Genomic DNA, 20,295 nt, shown 5'->3' with positions numbered 1-20,295 from the left:
ATTCCGTCGTATCGTCACAGAAGCTGGGCATACCTTGTACGATGGGTAGCCAGAGAGGTTCCCACACAGGGTCCCATTGCCTGATATGATAGGACGGCCTGGTGTGTTGGCCTTATGTATTTTCGGGAGGCAGTCGAGATCTCCAATGTGGGGAGTATGTGGGATGAGACGTAGGGTGCTCTGAAGGTCTGGAGCACGTGGGGTGCTCTGAAGTCTGGAGCACATAGGATGCTCTGAAGGTCTGGAGCACGTAGGATGCTCTGAAGGTCTGGAGCACGTAGGGCGCTCTGAAGTTCTGGATCCAAGGTCTTGAGCAGTCTGTTGAGTCGCCAGGTGTGTTCCTTAGTCGAATCTGCGGGTAACTGTCTGTAGTGTTCCTGGTTGTTGAGTTGTCGGTACACTTCTTTGCAGTAGTCCGTTCTGTTCAGTATCACGGTGGCCCCTCCTTTGCCTGCTGGTTTGATGACAATGTTGCGGTTGGTCTTGAGAGTGCGGATGGCGTTGCGTTGAGCTTGGGTGATGTTCGGGCCTGTCTTGTAAATGCGACCGATGAATCTGGCATTGACGCGACACCTGACAGCGTGAGCATACATGTCGAGCCTAGGGCAGCGGCCTTCCGGAGGGGTCCAATTCGACTCTGTCCTCTTCGGTTGACGCACCGTAGATCTCTCAGTCTGCTGTAACAGTTCATTGGTTGTAATGAGGGCCACTCACTGTGTAACTGTACAGAGTCACTGTTTATTCAGGGTGAGGGTCACTTACTGTGTAACTGTACAGAGTCACTGTTTATTCAGAGTGAGGGTCACTCACTATGTAACTGTACAGAGTCACTGTTTATTCAGAGTGAGGGTCACTCACTGTAACTGTACAGAGTCACTGTTTATTCAGAGTGAGGATCACTCACTGTGTAACTGTACAGAGTCACTGTTTATTCAGGGTGAGGGTCACTCACTAACTGTACAGAGTCACAGTTTATTCAGAGTGAGGGTCACTCACTGTAACTGTACAGAGTCACTGTTTATTCAGAGTGAGGGTCACTCACTGTGTAACTGTACAGAGTCACTGTTTATTCAGAGTGAGGGTCACTCACTGTAACTGTACAGAGACACTGTTTATTCAGAGTGAGGGTCACTCACTGTGTAACTGTACAGAGTCACTGTTTATTCAGGGTGAGGGTCACCCACTGTGTAACTGTACAGAGTCACTGTTTATTCAGGGTGAGGATCACTCACTGTAACTCTACAGAGTCACTGTTCATTCAGAGTGAGGGTCTCTCACTGTAACTGTACAGAGTCACTGTTTATTCAGAGTGATGGTCACTCACTGTAACTGTACAGATTCACAGTTTATTCAGGGCGAGGCTCACTCACTGTGTAACTGTACAGAGTCACTGTTTATTCAGAGTGAGGGTCACTCACTGTGTAACTGTACAGAGTCACAGTTTATTCAGAGTGAGGATCACTCACTGTAACTGTACAGAGTCACTGTTTATTCAGAGTGAGGGTCACTCACTGTGTAACTGTACAGAGTCACAGTTTATTCAGAGTGAGGATCACTCACTGTAACTGTACAGAGTCACTGTTTATTCAGGATGAGGGTCACTCACTGTGTAACTGTACAGAGTCACAGTTTATTCAGAGTGAGGATCACTCACTGTAACTGTACAGAGTCACAGTTTATTCAGGGTGAGGCTCACTCACTGTGTAACTGTACAGAGTCACTGTTTATTCAGGGTGAGGGTCACTCACTGTAACTGTACAGAGTCACTGTTTATTCAGAGTGAGGGTCACTCACTGTGTAACTGTACAGAGTCACAGGTTATTCAGAGTGAGGATCACTCACTGTAACTGTACAGAGTCACTGTTTATTCAGAGTGAGGGTCACTCACTGTGTAATTGTACAGAGTCACTGTTTATTCAGGGTGAGGGTCACTCACTGTGTAACTGTACAGAGTCACAATTTATTCAGGGTGAGGGTCACTGACCTGCTGTACAGAGTTACTGTTTATTCAGGGTGAGGGTCACTCACTGTGTAACTGTACAGAGTCACTGTCTATTCAGGGTGAGGGTCGCTCACTCTGTAACTACTGAGTCACTGTTTATTCAGAGTGATGGTCACTCACTGTGTTACTGTACAGCGTCACTGTTTATTCAGGATGAGGGTCACTCACTGTGTAAATGTACAGAGTCACTGTTTATTCAGAGTGAGGGTCACTCACTGTAACTGTACAGAGTCACTGTTTATTCAGAGTGAGTGTCACTCACTGTGTAACTGTACAGAGTCACTGTTTATTCAGAGTGAGGGTCACTCACTGTGTAACTGTACAGAGTCACTGTTTATTCAGGATGAGGGTCACTCACTGTGTAACTGTACAGAGTCACTGTTTATTCAGGGTGAGGGTCACTCATTGTGTAACTGTACAGAGTCACTGTTTATTCAGAGTGAGGGTCACTCACTGTGTAACTGTACAGAGTCACTGTTTATTCAGAGTGAGGGTCACTCACTGTGTATCTGTACAGAGTCACTGTTTATTCAAGGTGAGGTTCACTCACTGTCACTGTACAGAGTCGCTGTTTATTCAGAATGAGGGTCACTCACTGTGTAACTGGGCAGAGTCACTGTATATTCAGAGTGAGGGCCACTCACTGTGTAACTGTACAGAGTCACTGTTTATTCAGAGTGAGGGTCACTCACTGTGTAACTGTACAGAGTCACTGTTTATTCAGAGTGAGGGTCACTCACTGTGTAAATGTACAGAGTCACTGTTTATTCAGAGTGAGGGTCACTCACTGTAACTGTACAGAGACACTGTTTATTCAGTGTGAGGATCACTCACTGTGTAACTGTACAGAGTCACTGTTCATTCAGGGTGAGGATCACTCACTGTGTAACTGTACAGAGTCACTGTTTATTCAGGGTGATGGTCACTCACTGTGTGACTGTAAAGAGTCACTGTTTATTCAGAGTGAGGGTCACTCACTGTGTAACTGTACAGAGTCACTGTTTATTCAGGATGAGGGTCACTCACTGTGTAACTGTACAGAGTCACTGTTTATTCAGAGTGAGGGTCACTCACTTTGTAACTGTACAGAGTCACTGTTTATTCAGAGTGAGGGTCACTCACTGTGTAACTGTACAGAGTCACTGTTTATTCAGAGTGAGGGTCACTCACTTTGTAACTGTACAGAGTCACAGTTTATTCAGGGTGAGGGTCACTGACTTGCTGTACAGAGTTACTGTTTATTCAGGGTGAGGGTCACTCGCTGTGTAACTGTACAGAGTCACTGTTTAATCAGGGTGAGGGCCACTCACTGTGTAACTGTACAGAGTCACTGTTTATTCAGAGTGATGGTCACTCGCTGTGTAACTGTACAGAGTCACTGTTTATTCAGAGTGAGGGTCACTCACTGCGTAAGTGTACAGAGTCACTGTTTGTTCAGGGTGAGGTCACTCACTCTAACTGTACAGAGCCACTGTTTATTCAGGGTGAGGGTCACTCACTGTGTAACTGTACAGAGTCACTGTTTATTCAGAGTGAGGGTCACTCACTGTAACTGTACAGAGTCACTGTTTATTCAGAGTGAGGGTCACTCACTGTGTAACTGTACAGAGTCACAGTTTATTCAGAGTGAGGATCACTCACTGTAACTGTACAGAGTCACAGTTTATTCAGGGTGAGGCTCACTCACTGTGTAACTGTACAGAGTCACTGTTTATTCAGGGTGAGGGTCACTCACTGTAACTGTACAGAGTCACTGTTTATTCAGAGTGAGGGTCACTCACTGTGTAACTGTACAGAGTCACAGGTTATTCAGAGTGAGGATCACTCACTGTAACTGTACAGAGTCACTGTTTATTCAGAGTGAGGGTCACTCACTGTGTAACTGTACAGAGTCACTGTTTATTCAGGGTGAGGGTCACTCACTTTGTAACTGTACAGAGTCACTGTTTATTCAGAGTGAGGGTCACTCACTGTGTAACTGTACAGAGTCACTGTTTATTCAGAGTGAGGGTCACTCACTGTGTAACTGTACAGAGTCACAATTTATTCAGGGTGAGGGTCACTGACCTGCTGTACAGAGTTACTGTTTATTCAGGGTGAGGGTCACTCACTGTGTAACTGTACAGAGTCACTGTCTATTCAGGGTGAGGGTCGCTCACTCTGTAACTACTGAGTCACTGTTTATTCAGAGTGATGGTCACTCACTGTGTTACTGTACAGCGTCACTGTTTATTCAGGATGAGGGTCACTCACTGTGTAAATGTACAGAGTCACTGTTTATTCAGAGTGAGGGTCACTCACTGTAACTGTACAGAGTCACTGTTTATTCAGAGTGAGTGTCACTCACTGTGTAACTGTACAGAGTCACTGTTTATTCAGAGTGAGGGTCACTCACTGTGTAACTGTACAGAGTCACTGTTTATTCAGGATGAGGGTCACTCACTGTGTAACTGTACAGAGTCACTGTTTATTCAGGGTGAGGGTCACTCATTGTGTAACTGTACAGAGTCACTGTTTATTCAGAGTGAGGGTCACTCACTGTGTAACTGTACAGAGTCACTGTTTATTCAGAGTGAGGGTCACTCACTGTGTATCTGTACAGAGTCACTGTTTATTCAAGGTGAGGTTCACTCACTGTCACTGTACAGAGTCGCTGTTTATTCAGAATGAGGGTCACTCACTGTGTAACTGGGCAGAGTCACTGTATATTCAGAGTGAGGGTCACTCACTGTGTAACTGTACAGAGTCACTGTTTATTCAGAGTGAGGGTCACTCACTGTGTAACTGTACAGAGTCACTGTTTATTCAGAGTGAGGGTCACTCACTGTGTAAATGTACAGAGTCACTGTTTATTCAGAGTGAGGGTCACTCACTGTAACTGTACAGAGACACTGTTTATTCAGTGTGAGGATCACTCACTGTGTAACTGTACAGAGTCACTGTTCATTCAGGGTGAGGATCACTCACTGTGTAACTGTACAGAGTCACTGTTTATTCAGGGTGATGGTCACTCACTGTGTGACTGTAAAGAGTCACTGTTTATTCAGAGTGAGGGTCACTCACTGTGTAACTGTACAGAGTCACTGTTTATTCAGGATGAGGGTCACTCACTGTGTAACTGTACAGAGTCACTGTTTATTCAGAGTGAGGGTCACTCACTTTGTAACTGTACAGAGTCACTGTTTATTCAGAGTGAGGGTCACTCACTGTGTAACTGTACAGAGTCACTGTTTATTCAGAGTGAGGGTCACTCACTTTGTAACTGTACAGAGTCACAGTTTATTCAGGGTGAGGGTCACTGACTTGCTGTACAGAGTTACTGTTTATTCAGGGTGAGGGTCACTCGCTGTGTAACTGTACAGAGTCACTGTTTAATCAGGGTGAGGGCCACTCACTGTGTAACTGTACAGAGTCACTGTTTATTCAGAGTGATGGTCACTCGCTGTGTAACTGTACAGAGTCACTGTTTATTCAGAGTGAGGGTCACTCACTGCGTAAGTGTACAGAGTCACTGTTTGTTCAGGGTGAGGTCACTCACTCTAACTGTACAGAGCCACTGTTTATTCAGGGTGAGGGTCACTCACTGTGTAACTGTACAGAGTCACTGTTTATTCAGAGTGAGGGTCACTCACTGTGTAACTGTACAGAGTCACTGTTTATTCAGAGTGAGGCTCACTCACTGTAACTGTACAGAGTCACTGTTTATTCAGAGTGAGGGTCACTCACTGTAACTGTACAGAGTCACTGTTTATTCAGAGTGAGGATCACTCACTGTGTAACTGTACAGAGTCACTGTTTATTCAGGGTGTGGGTCACTCACTGTATAACTGTACAGAGTCACTGTTTATTCAGAGTGAGGGTCACTCACTGTGTAACTGTACAGAGTCACTGTTTATTCAGAGTGAGGGTCGCTCACTGTATAACTGTACAGAGTCACTGTTTATTCAGGGTGAGGGTCACTCACTGTGTAACTGTGCCGAGTCACAGTTTATTCAGGGTGGGGGTCACTGACTTACTGTACAGAGTCACTGTTTATTCAGAGTGAGGATCACCCACACTGTAACTGTACCGAGTCACTGTCTATTCGGCACGGTGGCACAGTGGTTAGCACTGTTGCTTCATAGCTTTGTTCGATTCCCGGCTTGAGTCACTGTCTGTGCGAAGCCTGCACGCTCTCCCTGTGTCTGCGTGGGTTTCCTCCGGGTGCTCCAATTTCCTCCCACAAGTCCCGAAAGACGTGCTGTCGGTAATTTGGACATTCTGAATTCTCCCTCCGTGTACCCGAACAGGCGCTGGAATGTGGTGACTAGAGATTTTTCACAGTAACTTCATTGCAGTGTTAATGTCAGCTACTTGTGACAATAATAAAGATCTAATACTTATCTATTCAGAGTGAGCATCAGTGTGTAACTGTGCAGCGTCAATGTGTAATTAGGGTAAGAATTACTCACTCATCTGAATGCAAAGGTAATGATGGAACTGGGTTTGATAATTATGTATTCACTGACAACACCCAGTCATAAGACTGTTGACAACAATAGTAATGAAATATTAGGGTAGAACCTGAGTGGAGAATCTGTATCCTGTACCACCTCGAAGGTGTTCAAGAGCACTTTTACACATCTTTACTTCAGTCCTTGATTGGGTAGAATGTACAAGAGCTATGGGAGAAACAAAATAGTTTCCAAAACAGAGTAGGTTCCAAGTTGTTGCTGCTTTTGTTTATTCAAACATCCTCTTTTTGAATCTCAGAGATGTGGAAATCTGCAGTGGGCCACAATGTCAAAGTGGAAGTGGAGAAGGATGGAGACGATTGGGAAACAGATCCCGACTTTGTTGTGAGTAATTTTGTTTTGTGTCTGATCAGATCGAGAATATTCTCTGAATTTGATTCCCGCGCCGCCCGCCTCCCAGTATCTTTGTCCTTTACCCTGCGTGTTTCTGGCTTTCAAGTTCTACCACTGAATACTCCAGGTCCGGAGAATTTGGACCGAGATAGGCCTCAAACTGGTTTCAGTTCATTATTCAATGGCTGAGATAAAATGACTCTGTCTTGTTCTGTATCTGGGCCGGGTTTCACTTTAGCAGTCAGCGTAACTCTCTACGTTGCGACTTCCTGAGTGGTTCAGTTGATTTATCCAATCAGAAGTTCAGTCATGCTAACATGGAGGATCCCATACTGAATTGTTGGCTAATGTAGTGTTAGTTCTTCTCATTCAAGTTAATGCCTTCAGTCTTCCTGCATTAAAGAAAACTCTGGCTCATCATCGCTCTCCCTGAGGGTTGTGGGTATAGGTTTGGGTGAGGACATGAGTGGGCATGGCTTAGTCTGGAATAGTTTGCCCACACTGAATACTGTGGCTAACACACTGAAAAAGGCCATTCCAGCAAGGTACTGGGAGACAGTAGACATCTGGGGAGCTGTACCCTCCCAGCAAGGAGCCAATATCGGCAGCAGAGCACAGCTGGTAAACTTCCAGGAGTAAATTGACGAGAAAAATTTCTGATGATCATGTTTGTTCACCATAGGCAAAGGTGATGGGTAAAGGGTAAAGCTGGGTTTTAAAATATATTCATGGATGCTCACATGTTTGTGGTCGAGTGCCCCTTTTAAGGGGGGAGGTTTCAGAGGATCATGGGACCTGGCTGACGAATCGGACTAGAGTGTGGAATCCTGGGACTGAGCGCGGGTTTTCCTTGCCAGTTTGGAGTCTGGAGCCTTGGAGCACGGTAACCTTTATCCCTCTCTCTCTGTAAATAGTTATTTACCTTAATAACTTGTTTATTTGTTGATCTACTTGGTGGCCGCCAGTCTTTCAAGTTACTATATTTGGTGACGAGCATCAATCAGAGTGCCTTTCCCACAGCTACAGAAATCAGGCGAGCAAACCTTTTTTCTTTGAAGCAAATTCATTAAGCAGTCTGTTAGTGTCAAAATGCCACTTCTTGGGAAACCATTCGATCCTAACACGGAGCAGTCGGTGCTATATGGCGAACCCCTGTTCTATTTCTATAAGACCAATGAAATTGGGAGGGAAGAAAAGCAATGGGTAATCCTATTAACAGCCTGCGGGGCTCTGACCTATAGCCTGATAAGGAGTCTGACTTCTCCAGAAGCCCCCGACTACAAAACTTTAGATGAGCTTGTGGAATTAGTTCAGGAACATTATTACCCAAAGCCCTTGGTGATAATGCAGTGCTAGCAATTTAATTCAATGACAGAGCCCCACGGGAGACAATAACGACATTAGTGGCGTGCCTAAAACAAACGGCTGAAAAATGCGAGTTTGGGTCAATATTGAATGACATATTAAGAGACAGGCTAGTCTGTGGTGTTAGTGACACGGCCAAACAAAATAAATTGTCAGCAAAGAAGGCTTTACAAGTCGCCCAGGCTATGGAAAGCATGAAAAGGGGGTCAATGAAACTGTGAAACATGCAAGCAGGTGCGGTCCACCAGGTTTGGTGGTAAGCTGCTGGTGGTCATGGCGCCAGTGATTAAAGGACGCAGAAAGTAATCAGCAAAGAGGCTCTGAGCAAAAGAGAGTTCCGAGGTGTAGGGAAATTGGTCCATAGACCAGGATTCATGAAGCCTTTACAATTTCTGGAATGGGCGGCTCTCATTGAACCTGCAGTTAAGCCAGATGGAACCATTAGGATATGTGAGGAATACAAATTCACCATGAATCAGTCGGCATAATTGGACAGATACCCAATACTAAGAATTGAAGATTTATAGGCTAAATTAGCAGGAGGTTTAACTTGCACTAATATGATGAATGTAAGAAATTGATGTATATCATATTTCGTATTTGTGGCAGTAATGTTATTAAAAACCCTGGTTTAAAATACATACGGGCAGTATGTCTGCTAAAGCTATAATTAAAGTGTTGTAAAAGAGTGGGGTAATCATTCATTCCAACCACTTACTTTGTTACAGCTAAAGGGTTAATAGAACATTGTTTAGATTTTGGATTGTTCCTTGGAGTGTAGGTAATTTATGATGGATTGTATTTAACTCTAGCTAAGCAGGTCATGGAATTTAGTGGGATTCAGATGATGTAATTAATGGGAGGAGCCAGGTCTGTCTGTAGTTTTGCAGTTTGCTTAGGATTTGAGTCTGACAAGACAGAAGTACACTGGATCAGCTCTTGAAAGGATCTAAAAGTCTATAAACAGATAAGCAAGTCACCATTTTGTTAATTTTATTGATAAGTGGCATTTGAATTATACTGGGTTGCTTAATTGGAATTAGTGGCAGGAGGTACAGGCTTTTCCTTTATTTGAGAACCGTTTAACTGATAATTGTAAAGCTATTTCTTTGATGTTAATCTGGTTAATTCTGTGAATAATTCAAGTTTGTTTTATCATCAAAGATACCTATTGGTCAGAGTCATCACTCCTGGGGGTGAAGTATCCTTTTCCTCACAGTTTTACAAATGGAAAACTTGTTTGGGATTCTCGTCCAGTGTCCTAACAAAAGTTGGCATCTGGTCAGGTATGTGAACAAAATTGGGGGCTCATCCAAGGTCTTAACAAAATTAGGGGCTCCTTACCGGGATTAAGAAGTATATTTCCTAGTTTTGCTTGGGGTTATTGAATTTAAAGACAGTGAGTGTGAGGAAGTGATGCTTTCTTTCAGGTGTTGATAGTCTTGTCAGTTTAAATGGGGAATTGCTGGTAAAATGACTCTTCCAGTATCTCAGATTTCCTGGGTGCGGAAGATTGGTCACTCTAGTTGGTTTCAAAGGGTGGTTGAAACCAAGCTTTTGGATTTGGCTGTCAAGCTGCAGTTGACTTTATCTGTAGGGGTGAGGAAGATGAACATAACTCGAACGATAACTCAGCATTTAAATTTGCTAGAGACACAGTCTAAATCATTGGAATTAGCTAATCTTCTATTACAAATGAAACAGTTGCAATATGATAAAGAACTGAGACAGCTTGAATTAGAACTAAAGGCAAAGGAAAAAGACAAGGGAAGAGAGAAAAAGAAAAAGGTGAGAGTGAAGAGGAAAAGGAAAACAAGCTTCTCAAAAGGCAATTGAAATGAGGAAACTTGAGGTGGAAATAGAAAGATTAACAAGGGAAGGTAAGGAGAGTGAGAAAGAACATTAACTTAAAATGCTGGTCAGAAAGATAGAAGTTGAGGAAGTTTAGACGGAGGAGTAACCCCTCTTAATCAAAAACCTAGTGGGGATATATTCAAGCACTGCTAAAGTTTGTCAAGAAAGATGTAGAAACCTTTTTTAAAAATCTCATTTGAGAAAATAGCTAAACAATTGAAGTGGCCAAAATCCCTGTGGGTATTGTTGGTTCAAACAAAGTCAGTAGGTAGAGCTGGTGAAATATTTGCATCATTATCAGAGACGGTACTAGGGTTTATGATGAGGCGAGGAAAGCTATCTTAAGTGCATATGAACTGATGTCAGAATCCTATAGACAGAAGTTTAGACATCTAAAGAAATAACCAGATCAGATGTTATAAAGAATTTGAAAGAATTGAACAAAATAATTTTGATAGTTGGATGAGAGCATTAAAATAGACCTAATGTATGAAGCCCCGAGGGAATGGTTATTTGGGGGGATTTTAAAGATTGCAGTTGTGAGCACTCATGTGGAAGAGCAAAAGATTAAAACTGCTAGACAGGCAGCAGAGATGGCTGATGATTTTGAATTTGCTCATAAACCAAAGATTGGTTTTCGGCATTTATTTCAGTCAGGAAAATCTCAAGCGGTAATCAAACCAGCACCCTTAATACCAATTCCGGCATTTGAGGAATTTTTCAGGCGGGTCCTAATTCATTGCATGGGGCCCCTTCCTAAGACAAGTAGGAATACGTATTTTTTGACCATAATGGATGTGCCTACCAGATTACCAGAGGCCATTCCATTACAACATATTGCAGCTAAGAGGATTGTAGAGGAGTTAACTGCATTTTTTTTCCACATACGAACTATCAAAAGAAATCCTACCAGATCAAGGATTCAATTTTATGTTGCAGCTATTCAGGGAAATTATGGATAGCTTAGGAGTAAAGCAATTTAAATCAACTGCATATCATCCAGAATCACAGGGAGCATTAGAAAGGTGGGATCAAACTTTAAATACCATGTTGAGGGCTGATAGTCAGGATTATCCAGAGGATTATGATAAAGATGGTAGCTTCACAGCACCAGGGTCCTGGATTCAATTACTGGTTCACTGTCTGTGCGGAGTCTGCACGTTCTCCCATGTCTGCGTGAGTTTCCTCCGGGGGCTCCGTTTCCTCCCACAAGTCCCAAAAACATGCTGTTCGGTGAATTGGACATTCTGAATTTTCTTTCTGTGTACCCGAACAGGCGCCGTCGTGTGGTGACTAGGGGATTTTCACAATAACCTCATTGCAGTGTTAATATAACTACTTGTGACAATAATAAAGATTATTAAAGGCATTCCATCTGTACTATTTGCTATTAGGGATGCATCTAATGAATCAACTAAATTCAGTCCGTTCAAATAGATTTTTGGTCATAACGTAAGAGGACCACTTAAATTGATCATAGAGAAATTGGTGAATCAGTGTTCTGAGACTACCCTGTTGGACGAAGTGTCAAACGTTAGGCAGAAATTAAAAAGGACTCGTGAGTTGGCTAGAAAGCATTTATCGCAGCATGTGATGAAAAAAAGAGAAGGATAAGAAATCAAAAACTCATCGTTTTGTTAGTGGGGAGAAAGGCTTAGCATTATTACCAGTGGCAAGAGAACCATCAAAAGCAAAATTTAGTGGGTCTTATCAAATAGAAAAATTGTTGAGTTCTCGTCCTGTATCCTAACAAAAGTTGGGATCTGGTCCAGTAGCCTAATACTGAACTTGATATGAGCCATGCTTTTCACTAATTAGAGTTAGGTGGGCAGCACGGTGGTGCAGTGTTTAGCACTGCTGCCTCATGGCGCCGAGGTCCCAGGTTCGATCCCGGCTCTGGGTCGCTGTTTATGTGGAGTTTGCACCTTCTCCCCCTGTTTGCGTGGGTTTCCCCCCACAACCCAAGATGAGCAGGCTAGGTAGATTGGCCACACTAAATTGCCCTTTATTTGGAAAAATGAATTGGGTACTCTAAATTTATTTTAAAAATAATTGGAGTCAGACGAGACATCTAGAGAATTTGTTACAATAAATACCAACATAGGCCCATACCAATATACCCAGCCACCCTTCAGAGTCTCATCGACATGTGCAATTTTCCAGCGCACGATGGAAAGCTTACTACAGGAACTGCCCCAGGTAGTTATGCATCTAAATGATGTACTCAATGTAGCAGTGTCCGAAGAGGAGCACCTAGCAATCTCAAAGAAGTTTAAGAAGGCTGGAATAAGGCTGAATAGGGGAATAAGGCTGAAAAGGGGAAGAAAGTATGTTCCGAGCTCAGGAAATGGCGTTCTTGCATTTCGAGTTGACAGCCTAGGGCTGCACCCTCTGGAGGAGAAGATAAAAGTCATTAAGGAAACAACGGCCCCCAAAATAACGTCAGAATTGAAATCTCTTTTAGGAACGGTGACTATTACGGATGGTTTGTTCCTAATCTTTCTACATTGTTGGCCCCAACACACATTGTTTAAGAAGCACCAGAGGTGGTATTGGAGAGAATATCAGAAAGAAGAGGTTAAACCAGCTTTGCAGTCATCCATTGTCTTGGTTCATTTTGACCCCTCAAAGGAGATCATTCCTACCTGCGATGTGTCTCCTTACAGAATTTGGACGGTTTTATCACATAAGATGGAAGATTGTGCAGAAAGACTTATCGCCTATGCCTTGAGTATTCTGACCGAAGCTGAACAAGTTTACTCTCAAATCGAAAAAGAGGGACAAGCAGTAACCTTTGGGTTGAAGATGTTCCGTCAATACATGGATGGATGGCAATGCATAATAATGACCATAAACCCATGGAAGGCTTATTTAGGGATGATATGGCCATCCTCCCCATAACTTCAGCTAGGGTCCAACTCTGGGCTCTATTGTTAGCTGCCTATGAGTATACCTTTTAGCGTAGGCCGGGCACACACACATAACTAACGCAGACAATTTAAGCCACCTTCCCAACTCGAGAATATATCCCCTCCACCAGTACCACCGGAAACTGTCCTTGCTCTAAACTTTCTCGACACGTTGGCCGTGTCAGCACGACAGATCAAGTTGTGGACCCGGGAGGACTCCATATTATCTCGAGTCAAACAAATGATTCTCCACGGTTGGCATTGTGATAGCAGGTCTCAGAAATTATGACCCTTTCAGATGAGAAAAGATGAGTTGGGTTGTGAAGACGGCGTGTTATTATGGAGAGCAAGGGACATGTGATACTTCCCCTTACGGGATTGGGGTGGCACTTTCACACTACTGGAAAGACAGAATGGAAAAGCCCATTGCCGATACATCCAGGACCCTTTTGGATGCACTGTGGAGGTATCCTCATATTGAAAAGGAGGGCTTGCCGGTTGTGTTTGGTGTAAAGGTATTTCACCAGTAGGTCTACAGAGGCGTTTAATCGTAGTAACTGACCACAATCCCTTATTGCTATTTTTTAAGGAGGATCAGGTAATCCCCTGTATCACCCCTGTCTGGTTACAGTGTTGGGCCGTTACTCAAACTTATGAATATCTTTCAGAGCACCGCTCTGGAACCCTGATAGCTAACGCCAATGAGTTGAGACATCTCCTGCTACCCACAAGCTTGGCTCCTTTACCAGCATTGGAACAGGTCACAACGATCTTTAGAGATTCTTGCCAGTGTCCGCAAGCCAAATTAAGGCCTGGATGCAAAAAGTTCCAGCTGTTTAAATTGAAGCACATGATCCTGAATGGTGGATTCCGGGGACAACGCTCAGACCAAGAAAGATGAGCTCAGCGTTGAGGGCAGTGCTATTTCTTGGGGGTCCCGAGTAGTTGTCTCGCGCCCAGGGCGGTGCCCGATACTAATGTGGTATACACCATGACGTGTCGAAAATGAAAATGCTCACCAGGAGGTACATCTGGTGGCTCGGCCTCGCCTCAGACATCACGGACTTTCTGAGACAATGTGAGAATCATAAACTCCCTCCTTCAGTCTCCCTACATCCATGGGAGTGGCCTGGCAGGTCATGGGTCGAGGTGCACATAGACTTTGTGGTTTCGGTGTGTTTAATGCGGGTAGATGCACACTCCGTGTGACTTCCACAACCTCCCACACCACAATCGAGAAACTGCGATCGGGTTTTTGCATTCGTTGAATACCAGAAGTCCGGCATTTAATGTTTTAAAAGAATCCTGGTTTGAAAGACAACAAAACTTTTTGGAGCCGTAGGTACAAGTAACCACTGTAAAAAGCTTGGGTGAATGCAATTTGGATTCTATTAAGGGGATTCCCTGTGGAGTTAATTAGTCTTCAGCTTAGTGAGATGATTAATTGCTGGATGGAGCTAAGGCATCAGGCTTTTTGAGAAAGTATTTTCAGTTCAGTTCAGTTCTGGATGAATCTGGGACCACAAACGAGGCTTTGCTCTCTTAGTTAAAAAGAGATCCATAAACTCCCTACAGTGCAGAAGGAGGACATTTGGCCCATCGAGTCTGCACCGACCCTCTGAAGGAGCACCCTACATAGGTCTCCCCCCCCCTTCTATTCCTGTAACCCCACCTAACCTTTGAACACTAAGGGGCAATTTAGCATGGCCAATCCACCTAAACTGCATATTTTGGACTCTGCAAGGAAACCAGAGCATCCGAAGGAAACTCCTGCAGACACGGGGAGAATGTATAAACTCCACACAGTCAACCAAGGCCGGAATTGAACCCGGGTCCCTGGCACTGTGAGACAGCAGTGCTAACCACCCTGCCGCCCAAAGATTAACCATCTTTAAAGCAGTGCAGACTTGTCTGAGGACAAGGGGAGCTGAAGCCAATTGAAACAGCTTTTGAAGACACACAGCCAGAGTTTCTGCATGGGTCTGACACGAGTCAGATCTTTTCTGTAAAGCAGTGTCAAGAGATCTCTTTCTCAAAAAAACTCTATAAAGCAAGTATTCCTCTGTGCCATTGGTAATTAAGGTGGATTGGGAGCTGAGATTATTGTTTTCTTGTTGTTTAAATGGGAATAAAGATAGCAGTTAAGGGTATTGTATTCACTGTACAGAGTAGTATAGTTTAAGCGGCAATTGTAAGCACTTTTTGGGTGTGAGGTTAAGATTTTAATACTGTGTCAGTAATAAAGTTTGTTTTAATGTACAACTCTCAGATCCGTTTCCACCCTCAACTGACAGACCGATCGGGAAGTGGTGGAAGGCATTCCTTCACGGCGGGAAGAAATGGACTTGAGGGGGGAGGGATGTTATGGTGTGGCCATGAAGGACAAAGGAGGTCGTCAATAGATCTCCCCGTGGGCTTCGTGGAATATGAATTCCCCTATTAAGTAGCGGGTGCTCACCCCATGGGAAATGAGTAGCAGGAGCTTAAAGCCCGCTGCTTCAAGCTGTACCAGTATTCTGTAGGTCCTCGGGCTTGGCCATGTGTGCTATAAGCTGCAGTGTCAGTAAAAGCGAGTTAATAAAATGGTATGGTGCTGGAAGACTAATCTTGGCGAGATTATTACACCCTCCATCACTCTGTTAATGACTGAGAGCAGATTGGGTGGAAATTGGCCAGATTGGATTTGTCCTGCTTCTTTTGGACTGGACACACCTCAGCAATTTTCCACATTGTTGGGTTGATATCAGTGGTGTAGCTAGACTGGAACAGCTTGGCCGAGGGTGCAACTAGTTCTTCACCACTACAGCCGGCGTTGTTGTCCGGGCTCATTGGCTCTGCTGTATCCAGTAAATTCAGCAGTTTCTTGATATCACGTGGCATGAATCAAATTAACTGAAGTTGCAGGTGTCACATAACAAGCTCAGGCCAGCTAAGGCCGAGAGGTTTCCTTCTCTCACGACATTGGCAAATCACTTGGGGTGTTTACGATAATCCGAAAGGTTCACACTCATTTTTACTGATCCCGAGTTTAATTCCAAATTCTCAAATGGCCTGGAAGAAATTTGAACTGGGGTTTCTTGGATCATTAGCACCCGAACATAGCCATCATACGATCATAGCACAGATTCTGAGATCACCTGCAACCTGCTGTCCATTCTGTTATTCACCTCGAGTGGAATATTTTTGGTGATCTGTGGCACTAAAGAGTGAATATAAACCATATAGCACGTCACAGGCAGCAAGGCTCATCTTAAAATGTGTACCATCAGGCCGAGAAACAGGAAGTGTGGTCAACGTGCACTTCCTTTTCTACCCAGTGTTACAGTTCTGCATCAGTTTGTCTTCCTCCTTGACAGTGCTCTCTCAGCCTCTGTTCAATTAAACCATGACAAAGGCAGACAGCAGCAGATTGGATTGAGGCCAGTCGCTTCAGCCCATATTCTATTCATCCCCTGTTCTCCTTCTCTTCTCTCTGCCATTTTCACCTCGCTCAACCTTTCCTGGTGTGTCTTTGCTCTGCACTCTTCCCCTGCTGCCTCGCACAACTTCTTCTTCCTCTCTCCTCCCCACCTCTCTCCACATTCCCCTTTCTCATAAGCTCATAAGATATAGGAGCAGAATTCGGCCATTCGGCCCATTGAGTCTGCACCACCATTCTATCATGGCTGATATGTTTTTCACCTGCTACCTACAATATTACAGACCAAGAGCTGGATTGTGAAATCAGCCAGAGCATCTCTTCCCTAGAACACATGACTTAGGAGTAGGAGTTGGCAATTTAGCCTCCCGAGCCTAACACCCTGAATGTGTTCATGGCTGATCCCATCATGGCCTCAACTTCACCGTCCTGCCTGTTCTCCACAACCCTTCAACCCATTACCAATTAACAATCTGTCTAACTCCTCCTTAAATTTACTCACTGTCCCAGCATCCACTGCACTCTGGGGTAGCGAATTCCACAGATTCACAACCCTTTGGGAGAAGTAGTTTCTCCTCAAATCTGTTTTAAATTTGCTACCTCTTATTCTAAGATTATAACCTCTCGTTTTGGAATGCCCCAAAAGAGGAAACATCTGCTCCACGTCTACTTTATCCATACCTTTTAGCATCTTGTATACCTCAACTGGATCTCCCCTCATTCTTCTAAACTCGAGAGTCTCAGCCTAAACTGTTCAATCTCTCCTTATACGACAACCCCCTCATCTCTGGAATCAATCTAGTGAACCTCCTCTGAACTGCCTCCAATGCCACAACATCTTTCCTCAAATAAGGGGGCCAAAACTGTGCACATACTCCAGATGTGACCTCAGCAATGCGGTGTACAGTTGCAACAACACTTCCTTACCTTTATACTCAATTCCTTTTGCTATTAACGGCAACATTCCACCTGCTTTCCTTATTATCTGCTGCACCTGCATGCTCCTTTTCTGTGACTCAAGCATGAGGACCCCCAGGTCCCTCTGTCTCGGAGCACCCTGAAGTCCCTCACCATTTAGATAAGTTTTCCTTCCATTTTTTCAACCAAAATGCATAACCTCTCACTTTCCCTCACTCTCCCATCCTCCCTCCCTCCTCTTCCCCTGTCTCCCCTGCCTCCTCGCTCCCCTTCCTCTTTCCCTTCAAGCCATTTCACCTCTATTCCCCCTCCTCTCCCCTTACTTTACTCTGTATCTAACCCTTTGCTGTACCTGCTCTGGGAGTGTTTGATGATAGGGACAGTGTCGAGGGAGCTTTATTCTGTAGCTAACCCTGTGCAGTCCCTGTCCTGTGAGTGTTTGATGGAGAAAATGTAGAGGGAGCGTCATTCTGTATCTAATCTGTGCTGTAGCTGCCTTGGGAGTGTTTGATGAGGACAGTGTAGTGGGAGGTTGATTCTGTTTCTAACCTCGTGCTGTACCTGCCCTGCGAGTGTTTGATGGAGAAAGTGTAGAGGGAGCTTCACCATGTATCCAACCCAGTGTTGTACCTGCCCTGCGACTGTTTGATAGGGACAGTGCAGTAGGAGCTCTATTCTGTATCCAACCCCATGCTGTACCTACCCTGCGAGTGTTTGAGAGGGATAGTGTAGAGGCAGCTTCACTCTGTATCTATCCTGTACTGTACCTGCCCTGGGAGTGCTGGATGGGGACTCACTCTGTATCTAACCTCATGCTGTACGGAGGGTGTTTGATGGGGACAGTGTAGAGGGAGCTTCACTGTGTATCTAAACCTGTGCTGTACCTGCCCTGGGAGTGTTTGATGGGGACAGTGTAGAGTAAACCTCACTCTGTATCTAACCCTGTGCTGTACCTGCCCTGGGAGTGTTTGATGGGGACAGTGTAGAGGGAGCTTCACTGTGTACCTAACCCCATGCTGTACCTGCGCTGGGAGTGCTTGATGGGGACAGTGTAGAGTAAACCTCACTCTGTATCTAACCCTGTGCTGTACCTGTCCTGGGAGTGTTTGAGGCAGATGGTGTAGAGGGAGTTTTACTCTGTACCCTCCCATCTCCTCCCAGCACTCCCTCAGTACTGTTCCCCCAATTGTGTAGCGCTCTGTGAGTGCTTCCCTTCCAACTGTGCAGACCTCCCTGAGTGATCCCCCACCCCCACCATCATACGTATCCCGCGAGATGTTAACCTAAAATTGCAAGTCTGAGCTCCGGTCTCCGTATTCTCTGGCACAGACTTAAACTCCATTGAACCCTGACTCCAACAGGAATATTGCCCCCGAATGAAAAGCTGGCTGCTGCTTCTTGATTGACTCTGCTTCCAATTTTCTGTTGTTGCAGAATGATATTTCCGAAGCGGAGCAGCGATGGGGAGCGAAGACTGTCGAGGGGTCAGGCCGGCCCCAGCATGTCAAGTAGGTATTGGGAGGAACTGCTGATACCGGGTACACCCTGACCCTGTGGCTGCGAGGTTTGCTAGTGTCACACGGGAGGATTTAAACTAGTATGGCAGGGGGGTGGGCACGGGAGCAATAGGTTAGAAGGTGAGAGCATTGAGGGAGAACTAGGAAATAGGGACAGTGAGGCTCTGAGGCAGAGCAGACAGGGAGAAGTTGCTGAACACAGCGGGTCTGGTGGCCTGAAGTGCATATGTTTTAATGCAAGAAGTATTTCGGGTAAGGCAGATGAACTTCGAGCTTGGATTAGTACTTGGAACTATGATGCTGTTGCCATTACAGAGACCTGGTTGAGGGAAGGGCAGGATTGGCAGCTAAACGTTCCAGGATTTAGATGTTTCAGGCGGGATAGAGGGGGATGTAAAAGGGGAGGCGGAGTTGCGCTACTGGTTAGGGAGAATATCACAGCTGTACTGCGGGAGGACACCTCAGAGGGCAGTGAGGCTATATGGGTAGAGATCAGGAATAAGAAGGGTGCAGTCACAATGTTGGGGGTTTACTACAGGCCTCCCAACAGCCAGCGGGAGAAAGAGGAGCAGATAGGTAGACAGATTTTGGAAAAGAATAAAAACAACAGGGTTGTGGTGATGGGAGACTTCAACTTCCCCAATATTGACTGGGACTCACTTAGTGCCAGGGGCTTAGACGGGGCGGAGTTTGTAAGGAGCATCCAGGAGGGCTTCTTAAAACAATATGTAGACAGTCCAACGAGGGAAGGGGCGGTAATGGACCTGGTATTGGGGAATGAGCCCGGCCAGGTGGTAGATGTTTCAGTAGGGGAGCATTTCGGTAACAGTGACCACAATTCAGTAAGTTTTAAAGTATTGGTGGACAAGGATAAGAGTGGTCCTAGGATGAATGTGCTAAATTGGGGAAGGCTAATTATAACAATATTAGGCGGGAACTGAAGAACATAGATTGGGGGCAGATGTTTGAGGGCAAATCAACATCTGACATGTGGGAGGCTTTCAAGTGTCAGTTGAAAGGAAGTCAGGACCGGCATGTTCCTGTGAGGAAGAAGGATAAATACGGCAATTTTCGGGAACCTTGGATAACGAGAGATATTGTAGGCCTCGTCAAAAAGAAAAAGGAGGCATTTGTCAGGGCTAAAAGGCTGGGAACAGACGAAGCCTGCGTGGAATATAAGGAAAGTAGGAAGGAACTTATGCAAGGAGTCAGGAGGGCTAGAAGGGGTCACGAAATGTCATTGGCAAATAGGGTTAAGGAAAATCCCAAGGCTTTTTACACGTACATAAAAAGCAAGAGGGTAGCCAGGGAAAGGGTTGGCCCACTGAAGGATAGGCAAGGGAATCTATGTGTGGAGCCAGAGGAAATGGGCGAGGTACTAAATGAATACTTTGCATCAGTATTCACCAAAGAGAAGAAATTGGTAGATGTTGAGTCTGGAGAAGGGTGTGTAGATAGCCTGGGT

At 44.8% G+C, this 20,295-nt stretch overlaps 1 protein-coding gene across 3 annotated transcripts in view; it reads left to right on the top strand.

Annotated features, from left to right (window-relative positions):
- The window catches only part of LOC140387912 (src substrate cortactin-like), a 108,125-nt gene that overhangs the window by 28,474 nt on the left and 59,356 nt on the right, over window positions 1-20,295 (top strand). For all 3 annotated transcript variants that reach the window (XM_072471219.1, XM_072471218.1, XM_072471220.1), the window contains exons 2-3: window positions 6,755-6,840; window positions 18,748-18,821. In XM_072471219.1, the coding sequence (XP_072327320.1) occupies window positions 6,755-6,840; window positions 18,748-18,821 (160 nt within the window). The remainder of the gene's footprint in view (window positions 1-6,754; window positions 6,841-18,747; window positions 18,822-20,295) is intronic.

This window comes from Scyliorhinus torazame, chromosome 13, assembly GCF_047496885.1.
Source record: "Scyliorhinus torazame isolate Kashiwa2021f chromosome 13, sScyTor2.1, whole genome shotgun sequence".
NCBI classification, from domain to species: Eukaryota; Metazoa; Chordata; class Chondrichthyes; order Carcharhiniformes; family Scyliorhinidae; genus Scyliorhinus; species Scyliorhinus torazame.
The sequence above is the reverse complement of the archived record's forward strand: the minus strand, read 5'-3'. Positions and strand labels throughout refer to the sequence as shown.